The sequence below is a fragment of the Sinocyclocheilus grahami genome, unplaced genomic scaffold (assembly GCF_001515645.1).
Source record: "Sinocyclocheilus grahami isolate Dianchi unplaced genomic scaffold, SAMN03320097.WGS_v1.1 scaffold496.1, whole genome shotgun sequence".
In the NCBI taxonomy this organism is placed as follows: Eukaryota; Metazoa; Chordata; class Actinopteri; order Cypriniformes; family Cyprinidae; genus Sinocyclocheilus; species Sinocyclocheilus grahami.
In genome coordinates this window covers 722,966-743,472 of record NW_015505675.1, presented here as the reverse complement: position 1 = coordinate 743,472, position 20,507 = coordinate 722,966, and the positions used below count along the sequence as shown (strand labels likewise).

The 20,507-nt window shown below is 37.7% G+C and overlaps 2 protein-coding genes across 8 annotated transcripts in view; one reads left to right on the top strand and one right to left on the bottom strand.

Annotated features, from left to right (window-relative positions):
• The first annotated feature begins 343 nt into the window (after window positions 1-343).
• On the top strand, window positions 344-13,184 carry LOC107554288 (dual specificity protein phosphatase 14-like). Of its 4 annotated transcripts, XR_001605047.1 has the most exons (3): window positions 1,971-2,221; window positions 11,453-12,398; window positions 13,014-13,184. XR_001605047.1 is itself a non-coding variant. In XM_016236769.1 (2 exons), the coding sequence occupies exon 2, from the start codon at window positions 11,571-11,573 to the stop codon at window positions 12,213-12,215; it is 645 nt and encodes a 214-aa protein (XP_016092255.1). In that variant the 5' UTR covers window positions 344-397; window positions 11,453-11,570; the 3' UTR covers window positions 12,216-13,184. The 4 variants fall into 4 exon arrangements, 3 of the variants coding, with proteins under 3 accessions (XP_016092255.1, XP_016092253.1, XP_016092254.1); XM_016236769.1 differs by lacking the exon at window positions 1,971-2,221 and adding an exon at window positions 344-397 and having other exon boundaries at window positions 11,453-13,184; XM_016236767.1 differs by having other exon boundaries at window positions 11,453-13,184.
• Window positions 13,185-14,229: 1,045 nt separating this feature from the next.
• LOC107554286 (synergin gamma-like) overlaps window positions 14,230-20,507 on the bottom strand; it is a 46,159-nt gene continuing 39,881 nt past the window's right edge. For 3 of the 4 annotated variants that reach the window (XM_016236762.1, XM_016236765.1, XM_016236766.1), the window contains 2 exons: window positions 20,284-20,316; window positions 14,230-15,154 (listed from right to left, as the gene is read on the bottom strand). In XM_016236762.1, coding sequence (XP_016092248.1) covers window positions 15,023-15,154; window positions 20,284-20,316 — 165 coding nt within the window. In that variant the 3' untranslated portion in view covers window positions 14,230-15,022. The remainder of the gene's footprint in view (window positions 15,155-20,283; window positions 20,317-20,507) is intronic. The other variant, XM_016236763.1, reaches the window with a different exon arrangement.

The window sequence follows — 20,507 nt, the reverse complement described above, 5'->3', positions numbered from 1 at the left end:
GAAATGTTTGTTAACTTTTAGTAGTACACTAGCATATAAGTGATCTTAAACCTAATAGACATTAATTTAGCCACAAACCTTTCATTTTACTTTCATGTGTTCTTTAAAAGAAATCAGGAGAAATTACAGTATCCTGCATCATCCTTTACACAAGCAGGTGTTTGTTGTTGTTGTTGTTGTTGTTTTTACCAGCAGTCTCGCTGTCTGTATTGTTTAGTGCAACAGAAAAGCAGTGACCCTCCCCTGGGCTTGAGCTCTCTCTCCCCTGCAGAGAGTATCAGGTGTGCCACTTACCTTTCCAGTCTTTGTCCTCTCTCTTTTCAGACGGTTCCTGCCTCTGACGCCACTATAGTTATGCTGGAAATCCAAACAGTACAGCTCTGTGTTTGCCTCTGAGGTGAGATATCTCAAATAAAGGGTTTGAGTTCTGTGCCTCAAATGCTGGCAGCACTGCGATGGCAAAGCATCTGAGACTGAAGCTTAAAATTAAATTTCCTGCTGTTGATTCTAGTGTTTTGACCTCGATAAGCATGATGTTTGTGTTTGAGATGTGGCATTCCAGAAACTGCTCATGCCAATATGTTCTGGCTTAAGTGTTAATGATACAGTTGTAAAGTGTTGCATTTCCAGACATGAATCAACAGATGAAAATGAATTAAAATGATCTTGCTGGTCGGAATTAGCTTCAGCCTCACTCTTTGAGCCCTTGTGTTTCATTTCATAATCTATTTATGTAGTCAAGGATAAATTCGTCCATTCATTCGATGGGTGGGCAGAGAAATAGGAATAATTCATTTAAAAATGAAACTTCAGTCATCATTTACTCACCCTGATGTCATTCCAAGTCGGTATGACTTTATTTCTTCCATAGAACACAGAATGAGATGTTAAGCAGAATGTCCAGGCTGCTCTTTTCCAGCGTTCTCAGTAAAGGCCAGTTCACACTACAGGTCCTTGCACACTGAGTCCGAAATTCTCGTCCGAAGTTTTTTGCATGTTAACAAATGAATATGACCTCAGGTTGTGTCAATCACGTTTACACACGGCCTCCGAAACATTCGTCCATCATAAAAAAATTTGGGTCAGGTTCAATTTATGTGTTTTTCACATCCATAGCAAGCATATTGAGAGGTGTACAGAGCCACTGTACAAATGAATGCCAAAATCCAGAATGGCATCTGACAAGTTTCAAAGTAGCCTAAACTTTGAATCGCTCTGGATAATCCCACAGTATAATTCCTGCTCCTTGATAAGGAGATGGAACTCTCTCTACGCAATCTCAGGATTGGATGGACCCAATATTTCCTCTTTCTTTTTCTCTTTTTAAGAAGAGAGGGAACAACAAAACCATCCTCACTGCTTGAAGACTCCATAGTGTATTGTTTTGCGAATTTTTCGCAATGGATTAATTAATACGCATCGGACTCAGTGTGCAAGGATGACTAATACAAAAAAACGCATACAAAAATTTTGAACTCGGTGTATAAGGACCTTAAGAACGATAGCTTCCACACCAACGGACAATGACATTTTGTTTATTTTAAGCAAGTGCTGCAGTTTTGTCATCTACCGCTTTAAATTATTGAGCAGGATTCTGATTGGCTGATGTTTTTATTGTTTATCAGCTGGAAAGAAATCATTCTGAAAGTATCTCAAAAATCACCCCTTTAAGAAGAAAGTTGATTCCTTGCTTTGTTGTTTATCTGACAAACTAGGCTACTGGCAACTGTAAATAAAACATTAATGAATAATCCAGCAGTAATTACTAAATTAGTAGAATATAGGGATTATATTTTAAATTCCAGTCAGAGAACCTGTTTATTTGCATCACCCTCATAAATATGATATGCGCCTGGTGCTCTTTAAGTTTATACAGTGGCGTCATGTTCATTTGCACATGATGTTTGTTGCTGAGAATGTCTTGTCATATTTGTAGCTGAGTGTGGATCGTGAAGTGAGGACTGGCTGGTTGTAGTGTTGGACGGGGGAGGCGCTTCTGTGCTCTATAAGCGTATGTTTTCCCAATAGAACATTTCCTGTTGTCATGCACCATAGATACTCGCGCGCGCTCACCTCCATCACGGGAAGCGCGTGGAGTTGTTAAATTTTACGGAATATTCCCGAAGTAGCAGCTTGTTTGCGCTTTGATAGAGATCAATTCTGCCTTCAGCTGAATGTGTAACCCGTGTATAATTTCAGAGGACAATATTTTGTGTGTGAGGTAAGTTAAGTCTGTTCTTTGGGTCAGGGGAACATGAGTAATCTTATTAAACAGTCTACGCAACAGTGTACTAAATACGCAGCTTTTGTGGTGTTTTATGTCTTTACATTTCGTAAATGTAACGCATTTAGTGTGTTTGTCAGATATAATTGCTTATGTTGTGCGTATTCAGGTTGAAATTGAAAAGAAAAAGAAAATGCTCGTTACAATAACGCTCACAAAGTGAACTAACAGTTCGCGTGCGTGGAGCGGAATAGTTGTAATTTTCCGCGGTGTTTCTCAATGATGCTTCAATGATTTTCCGTCACTAGAGTTTGAACAACGTACTTCTTTTGTTGCACATTAGACAGCCAACAGGTTCACCATTGGAATCAGTTGTAGACATTCGGCATTATTTCGCATTCAAATGGCTTTTTGGATTTATGCCATTGATGCCATTGATGGAACAGTTTGATGTGCGTGACTGAGCAGACATGAGGCGCTCAATGCAATAAAATACGATCTACACTCAGTCACGGCATCAATCTGTTCCTTTCCCCTCAGTGTTGACTTAACCACTATTATCATCGCTTAGGTTCAGACAGCTTTCTTTAATGAATGTTTTCCATCAACCATGTTGTTCACGCTAACACATTTGCACTCCAGAAACTTGTATTAAATGAATAGGCTACCTTTGACATCTCAGTAGCCTACAGGTTTCTAAGACTTCTCACAAACATTAACCCACGTAGGATAAACCAGATAGGCAAGTTTATATGTCCAAAAATATTTTACATCTTCAAATCCTTGTAAGGTGTAAACTAAATATTTTACAATTTCAAATCCCTATAAGCTGTAACCAATCTTTGCATTGGATCTTTTAAATGAATCGATTCATTCACGAAACAGTCCAAGTGTTTTTTGAATAGGCTATTTGAAAAACTGTTTAAATATGTATATAGCCTATTGTGGAATTTGTGTAAAATTAACATTAATTTCAGTAATTTTGTAATTCGGTTTTTATGCCATCAACCACCCTGCTGCCGTTGTAAAGCGCACATTTGTCAACCACTTAAATTATATTTGGGCAACCATAAAATAATTAGGAATGCACAGAATGTAAAAATGAATTGAGTGCAGTTTTGCGTTTTCCATGGTTCCCCTAGAAAACCCATTGTTTTAGGAGGAACCGGGCTGATGGGGCTATTCGATGGATAATCTAGATTTTATCTGTAGTAAATTAAAATGTAATCTTTAAAATGTTTGCATTTGAAATGTCACTAATGCTTTAGGTTGCAGCCACTTGTTGAATGAGCACGCATTGTTTCATTAGGCTACTGACAAGAGTAAGCTGTTAGAGTAAACAAGGCTAAGGTTTAGTTTCCTGTTTTCCACATTTGGTGTGGAAGAAGGGCTGCCATTTTGGGGCTCGAGTTTCTCAGCAGGTGTCTCTCGTTCCCAATAATGCTTGCGGAGGTGGAATCAGACTCTGGGAGAATTTCTACACACGGCATCCGAGACCTGCAGCACTGAATCTGTGATGTGCACTGGTGTTGACAGATCCACAGACACGCACTGAGTGATGTGTGTGTATGAGGTTGACACAGCAGCCCGTTACTGTCATGCCAAGAATATATTCACGCCACTCCACAGGTGGAGAAAATGAAGTACTGTTTGTAGCAGAATTCTCCCAAATCGAGAAGACATTCATTTAAGATTGAGTTGTTGCTTCTAATTTATTTGTAATATACAGGGCGATGTTTTTGTGTGTGTGTTTGTGTGTGCATTTTTATAGACACTTATCCAGTGTGTTTTGCTAAAAAAAAAATACTAGAAGCACACATTTGGCTTAAAGGAATAGTTGCAACTCTGTCATGATTTACATGTCATACCAAACCTGGATAATTTTCCACCATGGAACCCGAAAGAAGATAATTTATGGCTTTTTTCCCCCTGTACATCTGAATATGATGCAGCAAATATGAAAATGCAGCAATGAAAATCAGTTTTGAGAACCACTGCAGAGTGTATGGACCACTTATGTAGCTTGTTTTTCTTTTCTTCTTTTTTTTTTACTTTTTTTTTTGCATAGTTATTCAAAATTTCTGTTGCATTATAAAGAAGAACTCTAGTCATGGATTTGGAATGACGTGAAACTATGTAGATGACAAAATGTTTATATTCCTACAGATATATGTTATATGTTTAGAAGCAATGCACACAGCAAAAAAAGATCAGGCCTCTGATGTTCCTTCTTTTCCTCTCTCTTTCTTCTCTTCCCACTTCTCCACTCACTCACTTGTATAAATAGCTGTGATAGTCAGCAGTGAGGCCTTTGACTCTATCAGCACTTTGTGTTGCTGAAGTTCATCTTTGCTCTTATATATCAAGCCTTTATTCCTCGAACACCTACAGTAGTCACCGGGTCACGGCACCAGAAATGAATATTTTAACCTGTTGTACACAAAAATCTTCCCATCCACTGTAGTTCTTAAAGGGTTAGATCACCTACAAATAAAAATTCTGTTATCATTTACTCACCCTAATGTTGTTCCAAACCTGTATGACTTACAATCCTCTGTGGAACACTAAAGATGGTATACTGAAGAATGTTGGAACCCATTACAGTAGTTCTGCTTACTATTAACTTCAGTTGTATAAACAGAAAATTCAATTCACGTTTGTGTTGCGCTTTTCACCATACAAATCGTTGCAAAGCAGCTTCACAGAAAATGAAAGTTTCTAAATTACATTTAGGAGTAACATCTGACTGTCAAGGTGCAATGATTATATGTTGTGATCAAACTTATAGGACATTTTGGTAGTTTTCTATGTTGGTTCAGGGTTGGTGTCATCTGAGGTCCTCGGAGGGGTTGGCATCTTCTCAGGTGTCTGGTCATCTCAGCTTTTCGTAAGGGCTCAATCCAGAAAAAAATTTAGACATTTTTCAAAATATCCTCTTTTATGTTCCACAGAAGAAAGAGAGAATTTTGGAACAACATCAGGGTGCGTAAATAGCAGAATAAAATTTTTTGATCGAGCTATCTCTTTAAATGGAATCACCCAAAAAATGATCATTCTGTTATTAATTACTCACCCTCATGTCGTTCCAATCCCATAAGACCTTCGCTCATCTTCAGAACACAAATTAAGATATTTTTGATGAAATCCTAGAGCTTTCTGACCCTGCATAGACGGCAACAGAATTACCACGTTCAAGGCCCAGAAAGGTAGTAAGGACATCCTTAAAATAGCCCATGTGACATCCGTGGTTCAACCTTAATTTTTTTAAGCTACGAGAATACTTTTTGTGCACAAAAAAATAATGGCTTTATTCAACAATTTCTTCTCCTCCGTGTCAGTCTTCGATGTGCGTTCACGACAGTACCACAACACATGCGTGTGCATTCTTCTGCTTGCAAACAAGGTGCAGCACATTCGAGTTCCGGCTCCTGTGTCAGCAGCACCATATGCATGCATGGCACTCTCGTGAACGCACGTCGAAGACTGACATGGAAGACAAGAAATTGATGAATAAAGTCATTATAGCTTCATAAAATTAAGGTTGATCCACTGATGTCACATGGACTATATTTATTTTATATCCTTACTACCTTACTGGGCCTTTAACATCTATGTCTATGCAGGGTCAGAAAGCTCTCGGATTTCATCAAAAATATCTGAATTTGTGTTCCAAAGAGGAACGAAGGTTTTACGGGTTTGAAAGACATGAGGGTGAGTAATTAATTTTTACCCAAAAACAGTCACAATGACACTGACTGCCCTTTTGTGTTAACAAGCTCACAAGCTGTGAAGAAGAGTTTGTGGGGCACCACACATGGCATCCAAACTCCGTAATTTCAGTGTGAAAAAATGAGCGACAGCCAGAGAGGGAGATTGTGTGCCCTGTTTGAAAGGATGTTAGAGACTGTAGATGTTCTTGCGATCAGAGTCCCATGAGAGTGGCAGGCAGGCTGTCATTGATGTAGACTAGAGGAAGGCAGGGAGACAGCCAGCATGAACTGGGGCAGATGAGTTTTATTAATGCAAACACAGTAGCAAACTACTGAGCACAAGAATACTGCCATAAATTGATGGTCCTTTTGCCAATGTGTGCCAAATCTTTACACATTGCAGGAATATGATAGGGCTGTCAATTTAATGTGTTAATTTAATGCAGTTCATTATTTAAAAAATATTAAAATTATAAACCAATAACAATTAAAAACTATTAAAATAATACTACTAATAAATAAATTATGTTTTATTAACAAGGTTCGGGAGGAGCACGATCAGATAATCAACCAGTTCGGCACAGGTGTTACTTGTTCAGTTAATCGGCTTAACTAGCACAATAAATATATATATATATATATATACAGTGGGTACGGAAAGTATTCAGACCCCCTTAAATTTTTCACTCTTTGTTATATTGCAGCCATTTGCTAAAATCATTTAAGTTCATTTTTTTTCCTCAATGTACACACAGCACGACACATGAAAGCCCGCATGGAGGACTCCAAGATGGTGAGAAATAAGATTCTCTTGTCTGATGAGACCAAGATATAACTTTTTGGCCTTAATTCTAAGCGGTATGTGTGGAGAAAACCAGGCACTGCTCATCACCTGTCCCAACAGTGAAGCATGGTGGTGGCAGCATCATGCTGTTGGGGTGTTTTTCAGCTGCAGGGACAGGATGACTGGTTGCAATCGAGGGAAAGATGAATGCGGCCAAGTACAGGGATATCCTGGACGAAAACCTTCTTCAGAGTGCTCAGGACCTCAGACTGGGCCGAAGGTTTATCTTCCAACAAGACAATGACCCTAAGCACACAGCTAAAATAATGAAGGAGTGGCTTCACAACAACTCTGTGACTGTTCTTGAATGGCCCAGCCAGGGCCCTGACTTAAACCCAATTGAGCATCTCTGGAGAGACCTAAAAATGGCTGTCCACCAACGTTTACCATCCAACCTGACAGAACTGGAGAGGATCTGCAAGGGGGAATGGCAGAGGATCCCCAAATCCAGGTGTGAAGAACTTGTTGCATCTTTCCCAAAAAGACTCCTGGCTGTATTAGATCAAAAGGGTGTTTCTACTAAATACTGAGCAAAGGGTCTGAATACTTAGGACCATGTGTTATTTCAGTTTTTCTTTTTTAATAAATCTGCATAAATGTCAACAATTCTGTGTTTTTCTGTCAATATGGGGTGCTGTGTGTACATTAATGAGGAAAAAAAATTAACTTAAATGATTTTAGCAAATGGCTGCAATATAACAAAGAGTGAAAAATTTAAGGGGGTCTGAATACTTTCCGTACCCACTGTATATATATATATATATATATATAGCCAGCCAACTTACCTCTGTTTTCCGGCATCCCTCCTCCACCCTAACTCTTCACTATTAAACTATTCTCATCCTATACTAGGGATTGGGGGAGTTCTCTGGGTTCGGGCTATATTCCGAGCTCGGAGCCCTCCCTCAGGACAGCACGCCAAATATGCTTACTATTTGCTCAATCCAATGTAAGTGGAACTCGTAAATAAATAGAATATAAAAATTAAATAATTGTGAAAAATAAAATAACAAGGAAATAATTATAATATTGCTAATTAATTAATCTAAATAAAAATACAAATTGTGTATGCATTAATGGTGAAAGAGGGATAGACATGGAGAAACGTACAGAAGATCCGGCCACATGTTGCTTTAGAGCGTCAAGCCAGCTGTAGCTCTGCAGAGGGTGGAGGAACTACAATCACAGGTTCTGTTTGCACAGACATCAGATGTAATTCTTATTTAACATGATTGGTTTGATATTTGTGGCATGCTGATAAAGGTCAGAGCCCCATGCATTATATTGAGAGGAATGAATGATATAGAGCCCTCAGGCATGATGGGGAACAGCAAACAGCACATAAGCCATAAGTATAACGTCTGTCCTTCAATAAAAAATGCTAATGTATGAAAGGTAGGCGACAAAAACAGATGCTCTACATTCAGTTGTTTTTCATGCGTGCCAGCGACTCGACCCCCAGTAATTGAAGGAAGCCGATTTCAGCACACTTGGAATCCACAGGGGTGTCTGAGGGCCAAAATTGACGGCTGAATGAACGTGTTACCTGAGAACATCACTGTGTCCAGAACACAACCTTCAGCTATGTTTTTTTTTTTTTTTTTTTTTTTACAGCAATGTACCTTTTCCTTTACTTTAAACACAATGAAACTTTTGTTAGTTAAACCCCTTAGACATGCCAAGTATTTTGGATACTTTGCACTTTGGAGTAATTTTACACATTACTAGTGTGTGTGATGTGAATATGGACATTGTAGAGTTTAAGCAAGGCTTTTAATTATGTATGTAAAAGTGCATGCATTGTGATGCATCAATCTGACAAAGTGAATCAATTATAATATAGTATTCTTCAATTAGGGGCACTTTTGACAAGAAATCTTGAAAAATGAGTTTTTCAAACTGATGTTCATCTGTGTTAAAACATTTATTGCATATCCCTGAATAAAGATCTGATCATGACCTTGGCTCAACCTTCAGGAGGATTTTGGTATAATGTGATGGGAATGACATTTTTCCCTCGGTGAAGAACAAAAATGGATAACCTTGGACTTGCTGCCAGGTTAGCTAGCAGTTATTTAATTCATAACAACGAATTCATAAAATAAAAAGAAATGGACTGTATCTGAAGTAAAATTCTTTAAAAAAAATTGTATAAGTTCTTAAAACAAAGTCCAGAAAAAAGTTATAAAATGTATAGTTCCAGTCCTTGATTATGATTGGCCTAGCTGTATTCAAAGCCATTGTAATATACTCCATAAACACACACCTGTCAAGTCATTACATAAGTATTACTGTGCCAAGTATGCTTTCTGTCTCTCTGATACATGGTAAACATGATAAAAAATATTTATCAGTAAATTAATACATTTTTGTTTTTGTGTTTACTTTATGAAACATTGCCAAGCATATGTAGTAACCTTATATAAAGACCGTAAGCACTGAAGCTGTGGTTTACTGATTCTCCACTCTCCATTGTGCCTAACAAAATCTTTTTTAGGGCGTATTGCTTTACTAAATGTCTGCAAAACAAAATCATTTCATTAAACCGAACCAAAACATGACCAAATTTTAAGTTCAGAATTCATGCATTTTTTTTAAGAAATCATAATTCAATTGAATAATGAAGAATTAAATTAAGTCACTGTCACAGCAAATTTTACAATCCTATTTTTAAATCGAACTTTCAAAAAGATGTTTTTTCTTTCCTGCCCTCTTGTTCTGTGCGATACATAGCTTTCTGTCTGACCAAGAGTATTCGCTTATAACAGGTTTCAAGCCTTGTTCTTGGTTTGATTAATAAGGGTCCTCCAGGCTCCAGTAAACACTTGCTCCGCGTGGCCCCCACACTCTAATGCACAGCTCGAGGGATGAGAGTCTGACAGAGAGGCACATCTGCTCGGTACATACAGTAATTAAGTCCATTAAAGCAGCATTCAGCCACACCAATGTTGTCTTTTACCATCAACAAGGAAGCTTCAGCCATCGACTCTTGTAAAGCACCTCACTGGACTCTGAAAAGGTCCTCAGTTTAAAACAGATATACAGTACTTGTTTTCATGGTACAGTGGGTGAAGTTCTGAAGATGTGTGTAGAATGATCCTGACTGAACGCTAGGTATGGACGCTTTTGAAACACTATTTCGTGAAGCTTCGAAAACTTTGCAAATCATTTGTTTGGAACCAGTGATTCAGAGTGCTTATCAAACTGTCTTATCAAGTCACGTGATGTTAGTAAATGATGCTTCGTTACAGCATAACTGTTTTGAAAATTCAATGGTTTGCTGCTAGGGGCAATCTTTGTGAACGCATGAACCAGTGTTTTTTTCCTGATCTCTGATCAATTTTATAAATTTGTAGACATTTTTAATGACACTTGTGTAAAAAAAGTATGAGTTGTAGGTATTGGCGTGATTAACAAAGCTCTCCATAAAGCAAACAAAACAAGCCCTACAAATGAATAAAATAACATATCAGATGCTTCATATCTACTGGTATTAGAGGATTTGGTAATTGCATTTGAGGTTACACTTAATGCAAAACGTTTGCAATTGTATTACAAAAGGTGGTTTTTAAGCATGTTTGAACTGAGTTTTCATTGTATTTACACTGTTCTGCAGTAGGAGTCACCAGCACATGGCGTTTCTAGCACTTCGAAAAAGTGAATTTTGCGAAGCAGTTGGTTGATTTGATTCAAAGTTTAGATATTGAGGAGGAGGGAGAATCGTGCACGAGCTAAGCACAAGGCAACCGTGCCTAGTACACCCTTATTTACTGGTATATATATATAAAAGTGCAAAAGGTTTGTACACATGATCTTCAGTTGGCATATTCATAAGAATATTTTCATGCGTTTTTTTTTCCTTTAAATCCAGATTTGTTTCTCATTTTTGGTGTAGGATGAAAGCCATGGAATCAAGTATCAAATCCAATTGTACATGTGTTCTATAAATAAGGCTCCTGGACTAACCAGAAGGTTGTAGGTTCATAACCCTACATATGCTGTAAACCAGGGGTCTCCAAACTCGGTCCTGCAGTTTAGCTCCAACCCTAATTATTAAACACACCTGAACCAGCTAATCAAGGTCTTACTAGGCAAACTAGAAACTTCCAGGCAGGTGTGTTGAGGCAAGTTGGAGCTAAACTCTGCAGAACACCGACCCTCCAGGACCAAGTTTGGAGACCTCTGCTGTAAACCAAGGCTCTCCAACCCTGCTCCTGGATATCTACCATCCTGCAGACTTCAGTTCCAACCCTGCTCAAACACACCTGTCTGTAATTATCAAGTAACCCCAAACACCTTGATTAGCTGGTTCAGGTGTGATTGATTGGGGTTGGAGCTGAAACCTGCAGGATGAAAGCTCTCCAGGAACAGGTTTGGAGACCCCTGCTGTAAACACTGTCTGCCTGTGCAAGGCACTTGCTCTAGAGCAGGGGTGTCAAACTCAATTCCTGGAGGGCCGGAGCCCTGCAGAGTTTTGTTTCAACCCTGCTCCAACACACATACCATGTAGTTTTCAAATAAGCCTGAAGGACTTGATTAGTTGGATCAGGTGTGTTTAATTCGGGTTGAATCTAAACTCTGCAGGGCTCCGGCCCTCCAGGAATTGAGTTTGACACCCCAGCTCTAGAGGTTTGACTAGTTATTCCAAGCAAACCTACTCTTGTTTTGTTTTAGGTGTACCCAATGATTTGTATGATATCACCATTCGCTTTGAGATGACCAAGGAGAACTAAAAGACACCCTGGCGCCACCTCAAGGTTTCTATTTCTCTGTCTCCTTCCTCCGCTCCCCTATGGGTTCCCGAAGTCAGGGGTTCTTCCACCACCAAGATCACCATCACCAACACCACCACCGCAGTTCAGTGGTGCCCACGGCTGTCCCACGACTGCTGCCTGAGACCAGCAGCCTGTTGGGGGGCATCGCCCAGATCACTCCTTCCCTGTTCCTTGGCCGGGGGAATGTGGCGTCTAACCGCAGCCTTCTCCTGTCCAAAGGGATTACCTGTGTGGTGAACGCCACCATCGAGCTGCCCAACTTCAACTGGCCACACATGGAGTATGTGAAAGTGCCACTGGCCGACATGCCTCATTCTCCAATCTCACTTTATTTTGACGGTGTGGCTGATAAGATCCACAGCGTGGGCCGCAAACGGGGAGTCGTGCTGGTGCACTGCGCGGCTGGGGTGAGTCGCTCAGCCTCGCTCTGTTTGGCCTACCTCATGAAGTACCACAGAGTTTCCTTGGCCGAGGCTCACGCTTGGGTCAAATCCCGCCGACCCGTCATTCGTCCTAATGGAGGGTTCTGGCGACAACTCATTGAGTACGAGAGGAAACTGTTTGGCAGGAACTCTGTGAAAATGATCCAGACACCATACGGGGTCATTCCCGATGTGTACGAGAGAGACCGCAGGAATTTGGCACCTTACTGGGGCTTGTGAAGAGGGGTTTGGACTTTGGTTCAAGCATAGAGGAAGGGGTCCGCTAAGCGATCTTTGACTCCATTATCTTCCGGCCTCTTTCTGTACATCCACGTGTCCCTCCTGCCAGAGAATAAAGCCAGATGGGAGTGTTTATGTCCATTTTCAAGACAGAAAAATCACTTTGAGTCCATATTTTATGAGGTCATAAGTGATAATCCATCCTTGAATGCTGAAATTAAATCTTGGCGACGATAATGTCGGTTTTAGGAGCACTTTGGGAATCAAGTGTGATGCTAGGAATCAGGAATTCAGTCCTTGGTTAAAACTTACCAGTCGTAATATTGTGAGGATGTTGTTTTAGTTTGGCTGTCATCTTTGTTGAGAGTCAGCAGTCTGATTTTGATTACTGGTAGCATTTGAAAATATATATCTATTAAAAATATTATATTCTAAGGTGTATTTAAACTTGTGCATACTGAAAAATACAAAAAAAAAAAAATATTTGAAGGTTTTGTGAAGAGTGACAACATGTTTAACAGAAAGACGCTACAATATTATCCAAGTTTAACAGATTTACAATCTATTTATGTAAATCAAAATAAATTTTATTGAACACCATGAAGGACAGTGTTGGCATTTGTAATGTCAGTACTCCTACAAAACAGGCTGTTTCACAAGAAGCAGAACAATAAATATAGCAGTTACTGCTAGTTATGGCAGTTAAGTAATTTTTTTTCAATGAATTATATTTTGTCTATTTGGTCCTTTTGCAATTCATCTCGGTTTTTCATTTTTAACTCAAGATGTTTCTTTCAGATGTTTTCTGCAGTGAAGCAGTAATTATAACAGGAGGACATCTGTCAGAGGACTCCTAACAAAGCTTTTAACTAATACATGTTAAAAAAACTGAATTTGTGTAAAAGAGTTCAGATTTAATTAGTGTGTTAAAATTAATAAAGGGTGAAATATTTTAATGTATTCCTTGTGCTTATTTAAGGCTTGATTTTTAAGTAAAGACTTTTTAATGTTCAAATTACAGTGAAGCTACATAGTAGTAATATTTGCACATATTAAAAATACCTTAATACTTGATAAAAGTAATTCCTACTGAATATGACTGATGGACAGGCTGTTGTATAATGGTTTAATGTGTTTTTAATTGATGTCACTATTAAAAATAAAGGTTCTTTGTTGGCATCTATGGTTCCATGAAAAACCTTCAAAATCCATGGAATCTTTCCATTCCACCAAAGGTTTAGATTAAAATCTAAAATTTTTCTTAAGAAAGGTTCTTTAGAGAATCCAAATGGTTCTTCTGCATGCAAAAACATTCTTTAAAAAGCTATATTTTAGGAGTGTAGGATCATGTCAGGGAACGCCATTTCACTTTCTGTGTATTAAATCTTCCAATGTATTGCAGAACGTCTGGATTAACATGGAGCAGGAAGTCTCTGTAAATCTAATCCCTGCTGTTCAGCGACGACAAGGTGGATAAAGGTTGTTAGTCACGTGTGTATAAAGACAAGAACAGAACATTAGCCACTAACAGCATCAAAATTGCAAGCCGGTGCAAGTCGGCTCAAATCCATGTTTTAAACTACTTTTGCCTTTAAAATTTCAACAGGCGTTTGATGAGCAACAGGGTGGAAAAGTTGATCTAACTGAAGTCACTCCTCATCTTCTGACTAAATCATGATGTCTTTTGACAATCATACAAATTCAAAGTCCGGTATCCCTGGAAACCGTTTTCAAGGTAATACTGCTGTGAATGAACTGGCCCTGATACACGACCCGAACAGATGAAGGCTAATCACTCCAATGTGGGACACAAATTTCACATTTGCATCCAATGCTAACATTCAAATATTTAATTTGCACTTACCGACTTGATCCTTTTTGTCTGTATTTCTGTTTATAAATCATTTCAGTACAAAACGTTCATAAATGAAGTAGAATTGAGTTGAATGATACAATGACAACAATAAAGACATTAAGACAATGTAAGTCCTCAGTAAAACACTGACAATGACCATCATGTACTCAAAGCCATTTAATCTCAGTTGGATCAGTCGATTCATTACGAGTGCCTCTATGAAAAGAAATGAATTCATAATGAAAGTTTATGTCGCTCTTATGATAACTGCTTGGGCTGGAAGAAGGAAAAAGGCTTTGCTTTGCACTTCTTACATCCCCAGACTTTTGAATTTCCATCAGTTTCACGCAAAAAAGTCCTTCAAAAGAGTCACATCTAAATATCACAGCGTTTAAGAACATCTTCCAGGCTTTTATAAAAGGTTCTCAGAAAATCACAAGCATTCAAGAACCGTTTCCAGACCCACTACTAAAGTGACTTGTGTTCCAGCACAACCACAACAGAAAACAATGACATAAAAGATACCAGCATCTAAATGATTCGCTCTTGTAAGTAATATCTGCAACACTTTTTGATGCTTTCAAATGTTTTACCTTTATTATATTACAAGTCTGCTATTCCTAACATGCTCTGCAGTATTTACTTCACATGGTAGAGAAATCAACAGCAAAGAATCAACCAACCAGACACTTTTTTTTGTGCATGAGTCAGATCCAAAAAGGTAGAGACAGAGACACATTTACAATGTTTAAATAAACTATTATTCAGTACTATATATTTTATCTGATCTTCCAACAGACAATGCCAGATCTAGACAGTTGCGTCCCAAATTCAAGTGATGAGAGCTGAACGGTTTCAAAAGCAAAACAGCTCAAGTGATTGAAGAGTTCTGAAGGACTCCCATGATGCTTCAGACAGCGGCTCAGGGTTCAGCGCTGCACTGCGCTCGGTTCTAGAGCAGGTCGGGCAGGATGAGACCTGGCGGTTTGGGTTCCACACAGTTAATCCAGAAGTTAGCACAGCTGGCGTGGTACTGGTGACCTCCATAAATGAGCTTGAAGTTGTCCATCTCTGAATTAAAGGCCTGCAGAGGATATGTGCAAGACAAGGTGAGAAAAAAAAAAGATTTATAGGATAAAGTCTGATGTGATTGTAGGGACAGGTTGAGGTTGAACTACTAGGACTGAGGTGGTTTTAAAAGTATGTTTCAGGTTCAATACAAAAGGAACCATATCAGTTGTTGGACAATATTAGAGAGCAATGTTTGGGTTCATCTAAAACTCAATTTAGACTAACCTTTTAAAACATTACTGTTGAACGTAATCTTTAGAAAATATCAAAACCAATATCCATTTTTCATCCTGTAGCATTTTACACAATTGGTTTTTAGTTTTTTTATTTTCGCCAAAATAGTATTGAATTTTAATACCAGCCATTCATAAGTTTCAGCTATAACATGAAAATAATTATCAGCTTGTCTGTATTGGCCAGACTTTTAATATCCCTAGCTAATAGACATAAATATCATGCTTGTTACCATAAGACTAATGTGATAAAGATCCACTTTCTGATATAATACAATATCTCCAAGACACTAAACACTGAGACCAGAATTTCAGCTCATAACTACGGTTATCATGAACTAAAACTACATAAAAAACCTTTATATTAATTACTTGAAATAAATATTAAATGAAACAAAATATTTTAAAAGAACTTGATTGAAACTTTTTTCAGTTGCTTGCCAAGGCAACATTTTCTTCGTTATGTGTTAGTAAAATAACAAACTTAATAGACATAAAAAAAAACCTAATAAAAATAACAATAAATATTAATAGAACTGTGAAATCTAATTCCAACTATTAATGGATAGTTCACCCAAAAATCTAAATTTGCTTAAAATGAACTCATTCTCAAGCCATGTAGATGAGATGCAGATGAGTTTGTTTCTTCAGCAGAACAGATTTGGAGAAATTTAGAATTATTGTAAAAGCGTTATTATGGACTCATATTTTGGCCAGTAGTGGCAGTTTAAAGTTAGAATACATTAATGATGCATTTGTTTCTTATAAACTTGCAGCTTTTCACTTCACAAGACGTTGACTGATGGACTGGCATCATGTGGATTATTGTAATGTTTTTATCAGCTGTTTGAACTCTCATTCTGACGGCACCCATTCACTGCAGAGGATCCATTGGTGAGTAAGTGATGTAATGCTAAATTTCTCCAAACCTGTTCTGAAGAAGAAACAAAATCCTCTAGATCTTGATGAAAACACTGCTCATTGAAGAATTTACATACGCAGCTTAAACACAACCTGCTTTTGTTAGTTTCTAAAAGAATGTCTAAATTATACATGCACGTCACAGATGCTGCTGATTAAAGCTTAAAGGGGTCATATGATGCTAATTTAAAGATCATTATTTTGTGTATTTGGTGTAACAGAATGTTGACATGCTTTAATGTTCAAAAAACACATTTTTCCAAATACTGTACATTATTGTAGGTCCTCTATGCCCCGCCTCTCTCAAACGCGTCGTTTTCAACAAAGCCCCCTCCTTTGACAAGCGCAGTCTGCTCTGATTGGCCAGCTGACCCAGTGCATTGTGATTGGTCGAACACCACAAGCACTCGTCGCTGTATTGAACCCAGAAAATTAGTTTACTACAAGCAAGCAGGGTCTCTATTAGTCACCGACTTGGCTCAACAAGTACTACATTCAACCTGCGTCTCTAAACTACATGTTAGACAGCACATTTATCTAATTATATCTGACTGCAGTGTGGCATATCATCACACTCCATAAAAGAGACTAGAGCTCAACACCATACTGACATCATTTGTAGGATCAATAGAGAAAAAGAAGTGTGCAATCCTCCCACATACATATATAGAAAAGGGAAACAAGAACCCAGTGAACTTCATTCAATATATCGATGTGCAGTGTGCGAGTGTGCTTTCATTCTGAAAGGCACAGCTGCAGTCGTGCATTTGTGATAAGGCAGTGATGATATGGATGTTATACAGAATGAAGCTCCTAAGAAAAATCTCGGAGTTGATGCTGGAAGGAGAAATGACTCATGTTGTGAATCATGCTCTCCCACACTTGTACTATGCACACACACACACTCCATTTCTTTCATATGCTATTGACAATACTGGCCTCTTTAAAGGATTTGTTAAAAAAGAAACATGAAGATCACAAGGAAATTTTGATATTTGTATCTAATAATGCATACTTTGCTATGTTACAGTTCTACATGGAGGTCTGTTGCAAACCAGAGTAAACTGCTAATTTATCTCACAAATTTTGCCTTTACTTCTTGTAATTGCAACTTTGTCTCATAATGTGACTTTAAATTTAACAATTGCGACTTTTCTCATATTATAATAACAATATTATAACTTGCAGTGTGACTTCACATCTCGCAAATGACACTTTCTCTCATAATTGTGACACTTTCTCTCACCATGTGACACTATATTCCACGATGTGACTGTTTCTTATTTTAGACTTAATTTCTCTCACAATTACTTTTTAGTTTTTGCTCAGAGACAGACACAGGCATCCATAGTGCTATAGCTCTTGTCTAAAGTGCAAAATCTGAAAGCAGCATTTTCAGTGCAGTCAGGACTACTTCCATACACTTGCTGATTTATAAAATGCATTTTGAAACAAAACCAGTCACTAATCAAATAAGCACATTTTTGCACTTCTTTTTAAAATTCAAGTATATATATATATATATATATATATATATATATATATATACACTTTTCACTTAAACTGTATTGCTGATACTATAATTGAATTCCTATGATTAAATCATAAAATAATCAATATTATAAAATATTAATTACATTTAAAAATGTGAAATCTATTATTTGGCAAAATAGCTATGTTTACATGCACCCAAATTAATCTGCTTATAATCGGGCTGAAAAGCCTTCATGTAAACACTTCAATCTATACAACTGAGCTCAATAAAAATGTAATTGAATTGAAAGATGACGGGTGTAGACCTGAAAATATCCGATCAACAGCAAAAAATAAAATGTATGTAAATGCTTAAATCCTATTATTTTCTCAAATGGATTTAAAAACGCCTTGCACACATGCGCAATGCCGTGATGCGCAGGTTTACATATATTTCACATCTTACACATGTGCATATGTTTATTCACGTCTCATGAATTATGAACTGGTTAGTCAATGAGACTGAATATTTACAAAATGTTTGCTAAAATGCTCTGACATATACGGCAGCTTTCTTTTTAAGATAAATCAAGGCGAAAACGGCAGCAGCTCTGACATTAATGCGATGGTTTTCTTTGGTTCTGAACGCACGTGCATCGTTTCAGAATACATGTAATGTAATAAACGTAAATGAATATGTGAACTGCATTGCAACGTTTAGGGTTCATATAAACTGAATCTGAAATCGACTTGGATTGAAGAAAATTACTGCATGTAAACATACCTAATGTCAACTGTATTGTAAGGTAGCTGGCAATACCAAACCCTATTCAAAGTTATTTTAAAGCATCCAAGAGAATATCAGATTTTGAGTTCCCTGTCTGTCTGTCTATCTATCTATCTTATGTACTTGGACTTTCTCAGTTACTTTCTGCCTTTCCTTGTTGTAGTGCAGAGATGTGTGTATGAGTGGACATATAAACAATGTTGTGTGATGGAACGGCTGATCTCGCGGTGTATACGTGTGTGTGGGGTGGGGGGGGGGGGGGGGCGCCGGCCAAACAGGCATCCATAGTGCTATAGCTCTTGTCTAAAGTGCAAAATCTGAAAGCAGCATTTTCAGTGCAGTCAGGACTACTTCCATACACTTGCTGATTTATAAAATGCATTTTGAAACAAAACCAGTCACTAATCAAATAAGCACATTTTTGCACTTCTTTTTAAAATTCAAGTATATATATATATATATATATATATATATATATATATATACACTTTTCACTTAAACTGTATTGCTGATACTATAATTGAATTCCTATGATTAAATCATAAAATAATCAATATTATAAAATATTAATTACATTTAAAAATGTGAAATCTATTATTTGGCAAAATAGCTATGTTTACATGCACCCAAATTAATCTGCTTATAATCGGGCTGAAAAGCCTTCATGTAAACACTTCAATCTATACAACTGAGCTCAATAAAAATGTAATTGAATTGAAAGATGACGGGTGTAGACCTGAAAATATCCGATCAACAGCAAAAAATAAAATGTATGTAAATGCTTAAATCCTATTATTTTCTCAAATGGATTTAAAAACGCCTTGCACACATGCGCAATGCCGTGATGCGCAGGTTTACATATATTTCACATCTTACACATGTGCATATGTTTATTCACGTCTCATGAATTATGAACTGGTTAGTCAATGAGACTGAATATTTACAAAATGTTTGCTAAAATGCTCTGACATATACGGCAGCTTTCTTTTTAAGATAAATCAAGGCGAAAACGGCAGCAGCTCTGATGACATTAATGCGATGGTTTTCTTTGGTTCTGTACGCACGTGCATCGTTTCAGAATACATGTAATGTAATAAACGTAAATGAATATGTGAACTGCATTGCAACGTTTAGGGTTCATATAAACTGAATCTGAAATCGACTTGGATTGAAGAAAATTACTGCATGTAAACATACCTAATGTCAACTGTATTGTAAGGTAGCTGGCAATACCAAACCCTATTCAAAGTTATTTTAAAGCATCCAAGAGAATATCAGATTTTGAGTTCCCTGTCTGTCTGTCTATCTATCTATCTTATGTACTTGGACTTTCTCAGTTACTTTCTGCCTTTCCTTGTTGTAGTGCAGAGATGTGTGTATGAGTGGACATATAAACAATGTTGTGTGATGGAACGGCTGATCTCGCGGTGTATACGTGTGTGTGGGGTGGGGGGGGGGTGCACAGAGGGGCGGCAGCTGCAGCACAAGCGCTGTTTCTCTGCAGATGAACAGGTGGCTCAGAGTCACTGAAAAGGTCATCCTAATTCAACCGACCTTGTTTAGCTGGCGGAAAGGTTAATTACTATCTGATTGCAAACACAGAGGGCATCCTACCTGCAAAGATGACAACACTTGTTACGAGCAGAGTCTGAAGCATTTGAAGGCCAGTGAGGGACACTCTAGCTTTACCTACATTCACTACAGTGAAAAATACAGTGGGATATTTACCCTTAATTTGGAGTGACTGTCTTTTGTCAGTGCCTGCAATAGCACAAACAAGTTAGAATCAGCATTAGTATAGAATAGATTTTTTTCTGGTTTTGTTAATGAGCAAAACAGAATAGAAAGTTCAAAACAACTGCATTCATTCGAAATAAAATCTTTTCTCATATTATAAATGTCTTTACTGTCACTTTTGAGCAATGTAATGCATCCTTGCTGAACAAAGCATT